The sequence below is a fragment of the Liolophura sinensis genome, chromosome 11 (genome assembly GCF_032854445.1).
Source record: "Liolophura sinensis isolate JHLJ2023 chromosome 11, CUHK_Ljap_v2, whole genome shotgun sequence".
NCBI classification, from domain to species: Eukaryota; Metazoa; Mollusca; class Polyplacophora; order Chitonida; family Chitonidae; genus Liolophura; species Liolophura sinensis.
This window is the reverse complement of record NC_088305.1, coordinates 20,780,043-20,793,729: the sequence shown is the minus strand read 5'-3', so window position 1 is coordinate 20,793,729 and position 13,687 is coordinate 20,780,043. Positions and strand designations below refer to the sequence as shown.

The following is a 13,687-nucleotide window of genomic DNA, read 5'->3' as shown; positions in this document are numbered from 1 at the left end:
AAAACATTTCAAACCACAAACGCATGTGTTGACTTTTATATAAATAACCTTTTGTTTCATCTTTCACCTTTCTGTAAACTCCCCAGAGTTACCAGGCCTATAATTACTGGCAATCCAAACAGCTCATATAAAGCCCTGGCTAGCAGCTGGATGACATGTTTGTATGTAACTATCAAAGCAGCTACACATGTCTCCTCAGTTTATTTAATTTTACATTTACATACCTTAACCGTTGGACTGGCTAAAGCATGTATATTAGCTGTAGAAAGAATTATTCATAACACATTTCGAGATGAAGTACATGTAAGCAAGGTGTCGAACTGGTTTTCAATGCAGTATATGCAAGGTTCTAAAGTTGCCTTACCAGGTGGTTAGTAAGTAATGACCCAGGAGCCTCACACCAATGTGGCTGCTGTGAGTTCAAGTCCAGCTCATGCTTGCTTCCTCTCTGGCCGTACATGTGATGGCAACCTGAGTTGGCTGTGACTTAATCCTGCTCTCTCCTCACACCATCATGTTTGCCGCTGTAGCATATGTGAACTATTCTTAAATACGGCGTAAAACACCAATCAAATAAATTATCTTTGTCCTTACCTACCCGAGCAGTTTGCATAACCCTCCCCCTTTCAGACCAGTGCGGGTTCCATCCCCATGCCTTACTTTAAGGGATTCTGTGTTTCATCATGTAGACTAGTGTGCACATCATACATATACTTTTCCCTGCCAACAACAACATCTCCAGTAATTTATCCCCTCCCACACTTAAACCCACACCCTATCTTCCATGTGCCAAAGTTAACCATTTACACACCTACAGAGTCAACTTTGTAAACCATCAACCCCATAACACATACATGTACCAGCAAGGCGCTAATTTCTTACGTCTTGCAATCAGGCTTCTAGTTAAGTAAAAAATGGCTCATGCTTAAAGTTAAGAGCAGGTCAAAAATCCGATAGTACCGTATTGCCTGATCAGAGTGCCATGAGTAAACCACCAACCTTTGGTAAGTTAAACTGTCAAACTTTTCCACATGTGACATAAGTCATATTGGTAAACGGCGAGTGGTCTCCATCAAACTTCATGTAACACTACACGAAAAGCACTGTCAACTTCTTATTGCCACCAAGGCTGTAGGTCCCAATTAAAAAAACAATAAAACCAAATGTGTGAAGGAGAAACAATATTGCCTTCTTTTTCCCCTTTATGTATATATGTTTGCTTTTGGTTTTTAGGTTGTACTTTACAATGTTTTCAGTCATAAGATGACAGCAAGTGTCTTCATGTGGGAAGTCGAGCCCAAGACACTGAAAGGCTGTAGCCACTGAAGTACTATACCCTAACCTCTCAGTGCTGAGCACCAAGCAAGGCAGCAACAAGCACCATTTTCAAAATCTTTGGTATGACCCCACCCTGTTCTGATCCCAGGTCTCCCAACTTTGTCTTTTCCCTTTGTATGTCACCAAATATCTGGCAAAACCAAGATGAAAATGGCTCCTGGTGTTGATTGGAGCCGAGCACATGGCACCGCTCAGAAGAGCCTCCAGAGTAGGGAATTATAGACCAGGATCTCATACAGTCCTCTTGATGAGGAGTTTGTAGGACTGGTCAGCCTGGACCATGACCTTAAGGGGCTGGTCAAGTGTCAGGGATGGACACCACTGGTGATAGTTACCATACAGCACACTTGACATTTAAATCCCCCCCTTCCCTTTGCCCTCCCCTCCCACCTCCCTTCGCCTTCCAGAGATATATTACCAAAATCCATGTACATGTTAAAATCTGTGCAGCTGAGTTTCCTAATCTATAAAAAAGCTTTCCTCAATATTAATGTGTGCAGTAGTTTTTACTGAAACTGCTTCTTTTACAAAACTCTTAATTTCATTAATTTTAAACCAAATATAACTACTGGTGTAAATTTAAAAAAAGTTTGGTCAGGTCAAAGAGGTCAATTATAGTGTCATACAAGTACATTTACGTGAAACAGGCCCCAGTACAAAAAGTTTTAATATACATGCACGCACTTTTTAGTGAAAATTATACATTTGTCACACTTTTAACATGGTTAATTTAATCTATGAAAACAAACTACTTTATTGTCTGCAAATAAAAGTGGTAAGCAGACCCATCAAAGACATCAGCTAAAATTTTGTCATACAACATATGTGTAAATGTATGTATATGTGTACCTGGTTCCAATATAATAAGTTTTAAGTTTACTATGCCTATAAAATAATGACATTCTGATTGAGAAAAAAAAAAAAAGAAACTGATCTGACATGCACGTCTATATTCCCCTATGAAAGAAAAAGCACTCCTCAGCCAACTTCCAATCCCTTAACAGGGTAGCCTATCAAATCACTGAGGGGGTTTCGCAGCTTCGCCATATGCAGTCAGAATTTCACCATCATTCTCAAGTGGCCATATCCTTTACTACTTTAACAAAATAGCTCTATACAATAACCCACTGGGCTTAAGTGTGGATATCATTGTTACCCTTGACTGCCAGTACCATGCTACTGAATGATACACTGAAATATGTAGTTTCTCAAACCGATGTAACAGATTTTAGATGCTACTTACTTGTAACACAATGAACTTATTCCATTTTGGGAATGACATGTATTTCTAAATCACCAGAAACCGAACACTATATTCCAAAAGACAATATTCCATTAAAGAAAATACATGTAATTTTTCCCCACACTCTATATAATCTTGGTAACCATAAATTCCTGAGTTATTTGGACATTCTTCAACGTACCCACACACAAACAAATACCACCCTACTCCCACCCTTCAATTTTTGGACTCAGATTTACAATTCCACTTTTAACTTTCAGAATCCTATCCACAAATTCACCACTCAAATTTCCAACACATAACTTTTCCTATGTGTATTCAGATATCTCTCTCTCTCTCTCTCAATCTCTCAAACAAAGCAGGTGTCTGCAATCAACACCTGATCTGGCCAAAATCAGTCACAATCGCCTCTTCTATTTATTTACTTTTACACAAGACCCAGGCCTCATCCTGATATAGGTATATAATGAGGAGCATATGACGCAGCTGGGAGACAAGACGAGAGACAGATGAGGAAGGTGGGTAAGGTGGGTACACCATGATCAAGTACACTGTGCACCACAGACCAATGAAACACAACTAAACTGCTTGTAAAATCATGTGACTTTTCTTTGTTTTATCTCCCTTTTTTCCCTATAATTCTTATTATAATTTTCTTCAATCACCTTTTCATTTTTTGAGGGTTGAGGTGGTAAGGGAGGCAGAGGGTAAGTGTGTGTAGGGGGATATAGGATGTGGATTTCATTTGCAATGAGTTATTTTTTTCTTTAATCCAATATCATGAACTGATTTGTTACACTTGGATGTTAATTATAACAAGATATGATTTAACTCTTGTTCTAAGTACTGCAAATAAACCATTACCCTTCACCAGGTACCAAACAAAAACATCAGGGTACACTGGAACTTACATTCGGTTACCACAAATTTTAGCTGTCCTTTTTTTCTTTCTTTTTTTTTTTTTTTGGGGGGGGGGGGATTTTTACACTAATGTAAACTATTACTGATTACATCATAACTGTGTCTTCTGAATGCAATTTTTCAAATATAAAATTATCTAACTTAAGATGCTGCATCACTAAAGCAAGTTTATTGAGAGGTCAAAGAGGTCACTCTTTGTCCCCTAAAGAACTTGCTTATTTCCAAACAAAAACTGGACTACGCATAAGCATACCTTCTCAAATAGTGCCACGTTTTATACACACAGCTTCTTCAAACCCAGGTCTCCAAAAGATCATCATATACACACGCAGAGGTGTCATGATCCACAGCTGCAGAAGAGACTTCTTCTGAAGGGAGATAAATCTTTGTGCAGCTGGCTGTTTATTGATAGAGTGAGGAACCCGGGGTATTGTTGATTATTACATCATTGGAGTAATAACCCACAGCCTTGTGGCTCTCTCTAGTTTTATATTACACACAGATGTGCCAGCACTACTCACAGTAAGCCCTCCAACACTTCATAACCTTTATACTCACTGCTTGAAAAGAAATATTTTCTTGGGAAATTTTTTTTTCTTGTGAACTGAAACCCTGTTTATGAACTCAGTGCGTCGAAATTTCAAAATCTGAAGAAGTCATTATTGGCAAAGAACCACTTATTTTTCCACATTATGAAAAGCCGCGGAATTAAAACACATATATGAGCAAGAAGAAAGCTTTCATCACACAGTACTACTTTTACACCGTGAGGTAAACCCAAGGAGAGAATAACATAAACACACAGCTGCCTTGAGAAAATAAAGACTTTGTTAGGCAATTGCCAGCCTTTAATGGCAAAGTGTGACGCACCTGTAAATACACCCTTAGTTCTCGTTTACACCAAGGCATGAATCTGAAGTTCAGCAAAAAAAAAAAAACACTTGTTTATATTCTGCCCACACCGGAGTCTTCATCCACAAATATTTTGTCTAGATAACACACTGGTTAAGAGCAATGTAATCATGTGCCTGCACCTTCATCCTCAGTGTGTACTAGGTTCAGTCACACAACCGATACGCAGCCATTTCCATAAACGGCTGGAAATACACCGCACCTTTCTACAAACAACAGGGTGGTCAATTTCATATCTACTTTTTGCCCACCAAGTTGTAAATTTATTTATTTATTTATGTATCTGATGGTTGTTTATATTTATTTATTTATTTATTTATTTGATTGGTGTTTTACGCCGTACTCAAGAATATTTCACTTTTATGACAGGGGCCAGCATTATGGTGAGTGGAAACCAGGCAGAGCCCAAGGGAAACCCACCACCATCCGCAGGTTGGTGCAGGCCTTCCCACGTTCGGCCAGAGAGGAAGCCAGCACAGGCTGGACTTGAACTCACAGCAACTGCATTGGTGAGAAGCTCCTGGGTCATTATGCTGCGCTAGTGCGCTAACCAACTGAGCCAGGGAGGTCCCTGGTTGTTTATAAACACCATGCTTAAGACTTTTTCCCTAATATTGGTGACATCCAGTTTTATGGATGGACAAAAATAGGAGCAATCAATCAACCTCTGACAAGTTACTAGTAAACGTTTACATCTCTGGATTGCACTTCACACTGCAGGAAGGCAAGTATAGTCTTGAAAGGTTAGACAGCTCAAATGAACATATGAGTCATGTTGAATGCTCACTGTCACCAAGAAAACAATGAGAGCTGGGGAGTGTAATGTTGTATGGTACATCGTGATTGCACAAATCAGGTATTTATTTATTTACTTGATTGGTGTTTTACACCGTACTTAAGAATATTTCACTTTTACTCAATATGGTGGGAGGAAACCGGGCAGTGCCTGGGGGAAACCCACGACCCTCCGCAGGATGCTGGCTGACCTTCTCACGTACGGACAGAGAGGAAGCCAGCATGAGCTGGACTTGAACTCACACTGATCACATTTTTGAGAGGCTTCTGGATCATTACACTGTGCTAGTGTGCTAACCAACTGAGCCAAGAGGTTCCTGGACCAGATAAATCAAATGTACAAAATGCCATTGAAAAAAGTACATAAACATAAACCAACTAAAAAGTACACATATATGCACAAAAATTCCACAGGATTCTGGTAATGCTGATAAATGGATATGGACCAGTTTCTGATGGAACACCAAGCCAACCTCATGCCCATGTTTCACCCTACTCCCAGAGTTCAACCCTCTTCTCCACCATACCTCATTCCTAATGCCACCCACACAGGCACCCTTATCTTATCACCGTACTTTGTCACTGTTTTGTCTGTCAACAAAGCGAATCAAACAACTCACTTTTGAACTATTTCTGATACACAACTCCAGTTCTTCTGATTGGCTAGGGAGCTCCATGAAGCTCTCATAAACAACTCCAGCTATTTTGATTGGGTCAGGAGAAAACAACTGGGGTAGCCAACCAAGTCCCCCAGCCTTAAATGTTTAGTGCAATGTTGTAAACTGACGTGTTCCTATAAGCTATCCCATCAGTTCAAGTGTTCAGAAAGGTCATACCACTGAGATTGCATACACCATAACCTTACAGTAAAGCAATGTACCAGGTCACTCTTTCACCAAGTTTATGCACTCTTCCCCTATCTGAGGTCACGAAATTTGATTCTTCTTAAATTCTTATACTTTTCCACCAGTTCACCTTACCCAGTTAAGTTTGACCACAATGATCTGGCTTGAATATATATTCATTAAACTGCGCTAATCTTTTTCTGTCAAAAATCCATATTTCTACCACGTGTGCCACATCAGTGTAACTTTAACAGTAACCTTAATACAATACATGTACATAAAATATCACTTTTGGCTGTGAAACTTACATTTTTCTACTAGGACATCCTACACATATCTGTTTAAAAAATACTCATAACATAAATGGATTTATTTATTTATTTGATTGGTGTTTTACTCCGTACTCAAGAATATTTCACTTATACAACGGCGGCCAGCATTATGGTGGGAGGAAACCCGACAGAACTCCCGGAAAACCAACGACCATCCGCAGGTTGCTGGCGGACTTTCCCACTTACGGCCGGAGAGGAAGCCAGCATGAGCTGGACTTGAACTCACAGCGACCGCATTGGTGAGAGGCTTCTGGGTCATTACACTGCGCTAGCGCGCTAACCAAATGAGCCATGGAGGCCCCTATCATAAACAGAGCGCCCAGAATCAGGCACTGTGAGTAACTTGTTCAATGAAGAATGTTTAAGTCTAAAAAATACTCGGTAATATTAAACCCACCCTGTCCTAACCTGGTAGATAACTGTCAATGTCTTCAAATTTCAAGAATAACCATCTGCCAAAGGAACGACAATCTGTTCACAAGGAACACGTTCTGTTTATAACCTCACCTTGACTGTATAAGAGCGATGACTTGGGAGTAAGTTTTGCCAGTGACGCTTTCTCCGTTGACGGACACGATACGATCTCCAGTGTTAAGACCAGCCAGATGAGCAGGACCCGATTCTTTGACGTGCTTCACAAAGATTGTGTCCATAGGCTCCAAGCTGCTCAGCTTGGTGCGCTTGACTCGACGACCTGCCAAAAGAGGAGGGTAAAACGTCAGGACTCCTTAACAATTTACTAACTCAACAAGGACGAAATAGAACATCTTAATGCGTACAACTTTTGGATGTCATTATTTGGGTTCAAAGCAAGTTTATGTTGAAACATACATGCATAATATCGATGCTAAACGAGAAGTTCTTTTAAACAAGGCGTTGTTAACAACTGAATACATTTTTAAAATTTCAGTCTGTTCATTTTAGGCATTTTATTAAATAATTAAGGGGCCAAATACTCTTCAGCCATTTAATTGAACTACATGTAAGCCGCCAAAACACATGTACTGTAAATCTTCATCGTTTTCAACCACTAAAGCACTTTTTTCAGAGACATTTACGCATACAATTATTATGAAAATGATGCTAAAATGCTTTGTTTGTGTCACTCAAGATGCAAGCTTCATTAAGCTGCACATATTATTTCTGTACACCCTTTAGTTTTTTAAGAATGTTTTCAAAAATTGGTCACAGTGGTTAGGGAAGAATTAGGGTACATTAACTATTTCCTACGTTTAAATCGGATTTCAGTTATATTCACACAGCAACCAAGAACACATCCCTTGTGCAACAGAACTCAGGTTTATGCGTAGAGGAAACCAAGTAAATTTTGAGGAAACCACAACACCTCACCAGCTGCAGGAGGAAACTCTAAAAATCTTCAGGGTCTCGGTCTGAACATGCAGCCTCATTGGCCAATACAGGTGTATAGCTTATGGCAAGGTGAGTTGCACCCCGACAGGGATTAAATTTTAAAAAATACTCTGCGAGTGCACATGTGAATCGTAATGCACTCTTCATTTTGAATCCTGTCACGTACAACTGAATGATGCCATTCAGTTTATCATAACGCAAAACCAAACCCCTCTTATCTCCATGTACATCTGTAATGCATCAACGACATGGAGACGTTGTTTTCTAAAAGACCTTTGTCGTAATGGAAACATGTGTTGCTGTAAGCTTACACAGATTTCCCCAGGAGCTGACAGTTATGCAATTTAATAGCTGTGGGATAATGTGTTCTGTAAATCTGACCATGCAATCAGTTTGCCAGTTTGTTTTTCATTCTACACCCATGAACAATCTTAAAAAAAGAAAATTATGTTCAGTTTCAATAATAATTTTTTTCAGACAGATCCCATAAAACTTTTAATTGGAAAAAAGAATGTTAAAAATCTTACGTGAACTTGTTTTTATAAAGATTTTTGGAAGAGCCTCTATGAACAAGGTCCGAGTATGAAACCCCTTCCACTCCCCCTCCCCCCTCGCCTATTAATGTGTACACTTTACATGTTCATGTAGATAAGTATAAAGGTGGATATACAAGGTTAGGTTCCCCTCAGGTTAACAGCATCTGACTACAGCCAGAAAGATCAAACCCATCCTTAAGTAAGCCAGCCCTATCAGCTTTCACAAACACCTCTGCCAATGAAAATCTAGGTTCTGGCAAATTGAGTTTAGGCTAAATTTAGTGAACAACTGTCTATCTTATCAACACACTTCCTGATGGTTGTAAATGAGCCCTGGGCAGCAGCACCAGCAGCATCTAGTAGATGGGGAAGGAATAACACTATTGGTGGTGGTGGTAAACTCTGTAATAACTTGCAACCACTTTACACAGTGCATGTGTTGTGTCAGTCTGATCCTATAGGATCATTACAGATCTCAGGGTTACTGTGTGTGACCTAAAAAAACTTAGTCCCAAAAATGACAATAATTCTAGACCAGTGACCTTTAACAAATTCTAACATTGCATGTTTTTACCTGGTTCTGCTTAATCCATGGTACTAAAGAGGCTTTTTGTTCTGCTACTTTTAGGCGGAGTGAAACCATGACTGAGGAAAGTTGACGAGAGGCTGAATTTCACGGAAATATGTGTGACCATTTGCAACACTGTTATCACTGCTCTGGTTTTACTCTCTATGCTGTACATTTTTTATATATAAAATAACGCTTTTTGTGCTGAACTCATTTTTTCAAGCAGGATCTATGAGAACCATCCTACGCTAAAAGCAAACCTTAAAACATCTCTTTAAGTTCAACTAAATATCAGAATCAGGCAAAGATTAACTTAGTAAGCAACAAAAGTATAGTCCAAATACTGTATATAAAGTAGTTTTTGTTTTTAATTGATACTTTGGACAACAGATGATCCCACAATCCACCCATCCACAAGTACACTCCAAGGAGAGCACTGCATCCCATTCAAACTGCGAGAAACATTTATTTAAGAAAAAATCATTTTCAAAAGACTAAACAATCCAAAAAGTTAAAAAAACCATGTAAAACTTCACATAGTTTCTGTCTGATTCTTGTCAACTTGGGTCTGTGGAAGAGTCCATTACAGGAAAGGACGTCCTGGTTATTTTGGTTGAAGACACTCTGATAAAATTCTGAAATTATGAAACTTAAACTGATGATCAAAATATATAAGCTTTGTGGTGGGCTATCTGGAAAAGGGCATATAATGCCCAACAGGAATGCCACAGCTTCATCTGCATGCTAGACTAGAAAAAAAGACCATATTCCAGGAAGTAATGCAGCATTGCTGCTCAAGAATACCAAATGTATCACAACAGTTTGAAGCGAACATAAGCCAAATGAGGTTTCTTCTACACGTATTTGATGTCTGAAGCATTATCTCAAAAAGGTTTCACTTCAGTTTGACATCATTAGGTTCATGGACCGATACATGCATAGATAAAAGTAGAACAGAAGAAAGTAACCATGTCATTTGGAGCAGCACAGTGCCACTGCATGGAGTACCCATGGATTGAGATGTCAGAAAAGTGACCCAGGCGTCAGAAAACAGGTCATGTCAATGTGCTCAGAGCTCCAGAAACATGTCTCTCTAAATAGTTAATTACTAAACTGACAGCCAAGAAAGTCAGCTCTGCTACCAACGAAGGTTGGAACAGCTCTATGTACCAGGGCTGTAAAACTAATTGTACACTGTTTGGGTCTGTCAGCTTTAGAAAACCAACAAAAAGTTTGATGTGAAGTGACTTAAAAGTCAGAGAAATAATATGGTAATATGTTCATGTATGTTGCTGCTGCTTAAGCTAGGGGGATAGGGCAACAACAACTATCATGGAAAACAAAAAAATCTGCACATACATGTACTCTAAATCCTCAACCTTTTTCAGCCAGATCTGCGAGACCAATGTTTTGAAACATTTCTAGGATAGCTATGGGGTGCGGAGAAATAATCTGCACAGTCGTATGAAGCTTGCAGATTTAGTGACATAAACACATCATCTTAGTGTCCTTTTCATAATAACTGTATGCATAAATTCCAGTGAGAAACTAAAAATACTGACATGGACAGACCTGTCAGCAATCATCATGAAAAATTTTGCAAGGAGAACTTTTTGTCCATGAATATAAGACAGGAATGATGCACAGACCTGTGAGAAATCATCATGAAAAATTTTGCAAGGAGAACATTTTGTCCATGAATATAAGACAGGAATGAATGCACAGACCTGTCAGCAATCATCATGAAAAATTTTGCAAGGAGAACTTTTTGTCCATGAATATAAGACAGGAATGGATGCAAGACCTGTCAGAAATCATCATGAAAAATTTTGCAAGGAGAACTTTTTGTCCATGAATATAAGACAGGAATGGATGCAAGACCTGTCAGAAATCATCATGAAAAATTTTGCAAGGAGAACTTTTTGTCCATGAATATAAGACAGGAATGGATGCACAGACCTGTCAAGAATTCATCATGAAAAATTTTGCAAGGAGAACTTTTTGTCCATGAATATAAGACAGGAATGGATGCAATAAATACATGATAACTTCATTTAAAGATTAATATTCCCCTAATAACCTATTGTCAACTTTGACATGGCTTCACTTATGCATGAACTTTATAGGGTTTGGTCACTTTCAGCCATCATCAAGTATACTAGTACATTTTTTTATATACATGTATTTATTTATTTATTATACATTTACTTGAGTGTCACTTAATGCCACGTTTTAGAATTTTCCAGTTGTATTGATTGCAGTCAACATTATGGGTAGAAGAAACTGAAGTGCCTGTGGAAAAACCACTGAAGTTTGTCAAGTTACTGATGAACTTTCCAATTAAGGCATGCAGATATACAAATTATACTGGTGGGAGACTGCACGGCTGACCACAAGAGCCTCTTTGACCACTTACTTTCACAAGGGCCCCCCAAACTGTGACAGTCTACTGTAGTCTCTAACCATGAAGTGCCATTTACCACAGCAGTTTGGCCTGTCAGTCCAACAATCCCTCAACCTCATGGGGGTTTAACCTTCAAGCCTCTCACCAATGCAGTAGCTGTGAGTTCAAGTCCAGCTCATGCTGGCTTCCCTCTCTTGGCCGTAAGTGGGAAGGTCAGGCAGCAACTGTGGATGGTCGTGGGTGTCCCCTGGGTTCTGCCTGGTTTCCTTTCAAGATAGTGCTGGCCACTGTTTGTTTAGGTGAAATATTCTTGAGGACGGCATAAAACACCAATCAAATAAATAAATAAATCACTGAGATTTAAAACTAATATAATCTGTATAATCTGACGTTCTAATACCAGTTTGCTTATGCTACGTGCACAGGTTCATGCACCCTGGGTCAAAAATTTTACACATTTACTTTTTTAATAAAACACTTCAACCTTGCCTAAAGCGACAAAAAAGGCAGCTTTACACTCAAATCAAATTATTTAGGTGCCAACATTGCATTTAAACTTATCTTTACCTATATTATGTTGCATTTAGTCAGTTTCTTCACAAAAAAATATTACCAAAAGACGTATGATAGCGCCATATCAATACTCAACCCTTCACTTGTGTTTATATAGCACCTAGCAACCAAACATTGCATTCGAACTTACCTATACCAACAAAACCGTTACACTTAGTCAAACTGTTTCTTTGGACACAAATATTACCAAAAGAGACTGAAGCTAGGGTAATCTCAACATTCAACCTTTAACTTGTGGCTATAAAGAACCTGGTAACCCCGGACTTAAGACAACGACAGCTGTGGGTGAAAGCCATCCTTAAGAGTACCTCAGGGGTAGGATCAAAACACAGATACACTGACAATCTGCCAGACCGACTGACTAGTGCTATACCCATCCTTCTGCCCTACCCTACCAAGCAGATGAATGTACACCACACACACAAGTCCATCTACACATACAACACATTTACACTGAACACTGTACATATACCTTTTTTTTGAAACATTTGATTGTTTCATCGACTACATTTCAGACTGACTGACTGACTGACTGACTGACTTCAGAGCTGAATTCACAAAAAGTTCATCATACATGCATTGCCCTCAAAACATATCTTCCTAAAACACCATATTAACATGCGAAAAGGTTGATGAAATGGCCAGGGTGAAGGTGAAGTTTATGGATGGATGAACTGGTGAAGATATATCTGACAATTCTTGGGTGTATGTGTAACTGTAGAGACCAATGCTGATCTGAATTCAAACATGCATTGTACATGTAGACATCATCGGATTAGAGTTCTGAGGGAACCCATTACTATAATATCCCTGACCAGCAATTGTAGCTATCTGGTCATTTTGGCAGGTGTTGTGAATCGCTGACTGCACCAGTGACACCAGAGAATGATACTCTAAAAAATTATCTTATAATTAGTCAGTCATGTCTACTATCAAGGGATTCATGGAGGAATTTTCAAGCTGTTATTTTTGGTAAAAACAAGTTAACCTGTGCATAACACCGCATCTGCATGTATTACCAGTTCAATGTGCAACTTAGGCCCCAGACACTGAAAAACCCCATGCACTCAAATATACCACTGAATTGATCAATTTCCCTAAACACATAAACTGATTATGTACATCCATCACCAAAATTGTGAATCAATACAAATGTTTTTTTTGTGAAAACTGCCTTCTTAACTTTAATGTGAAGGGGCCTACATTTGGCCAAAGAGATGTACCTTAGTATGATAACTTTGTTCAAGTGATATAAATTGTTACATCAAGACGGTAGAAGTATTTTGACAGAACTAAAAAACAATTGTAGCATCTGATTCCATTATGTATAAAGCCATGTGGACGGACGCACATGTAACTGGTCGTGGTCTTTAAGTTCAAACTGAAACCCGAAGCTACGATTGTTTTGCTTCTCCTTCTGGGTTCCAATGAGCCTCTCAGACAGACAGACTTGCCAAAAAACAAAAGCCTCTTCCCGACCTCATTGTGCAATAACTCAAGAAGAGAGTTCTCTCTCTGGAAGCAGTGAGTTGTCACTGAAAACATGCCAGACTAGCGGAGGGCTGGTGGAAACGGCTGGTGTTTTGTGACACTAGATAGGCTGGAACACCAAAAATGGTCCCTAGAGAGCAAGCAAGACAAACATCCGGCTACAACAGATGACTGGACGATTAGGAAGCCAAACAAAAGAGGTGCGGCACACAAGTGTCTCAAGACGAAACACAGACATTCCCAACTCTGAGAAATGGTTGGATAGCTCAGTAAATCCTTAAAAGCCACTCACCAAACTTCAAGAAGCTTTCCCGTAACTTACTGTAATTCTTCAACTGTTTCACGTTTGCAAGGTGTT

General features: G+C 39.2%; 1 protein-coding gene across 9 annotated transcripts in view; it reads right to left on the bottom strand.

Moving 5' to 3' along the window:
• Positions 1-13,687, bottom strand: part of LOC135477414 (uncharacterized) — a 95,386-nt gene that overhangs the window by 34,899 nt on the left and 46,800 nt on the right. For 7 of the 9 annotated variants that reach the window (XM_064757501.1, XM_064757498.1, XM_064757499.1 and 4 more), the window contains one exon: positions 6,894-7,080. In XM_064757501.1, the coding sequence (XP_064613571.1) occupies positions 6,894-7,080 (187 nt within the window). Of the gene's footprint in view, positions 1-364; positions 492-3,755; positions 4,411-6,893; positions 7,081-13,687 lie in introns of those variants that run through there. The other 2 variants (XM_064757507.1, XM_064757508.1) reach the window with 2 other exon arrangements.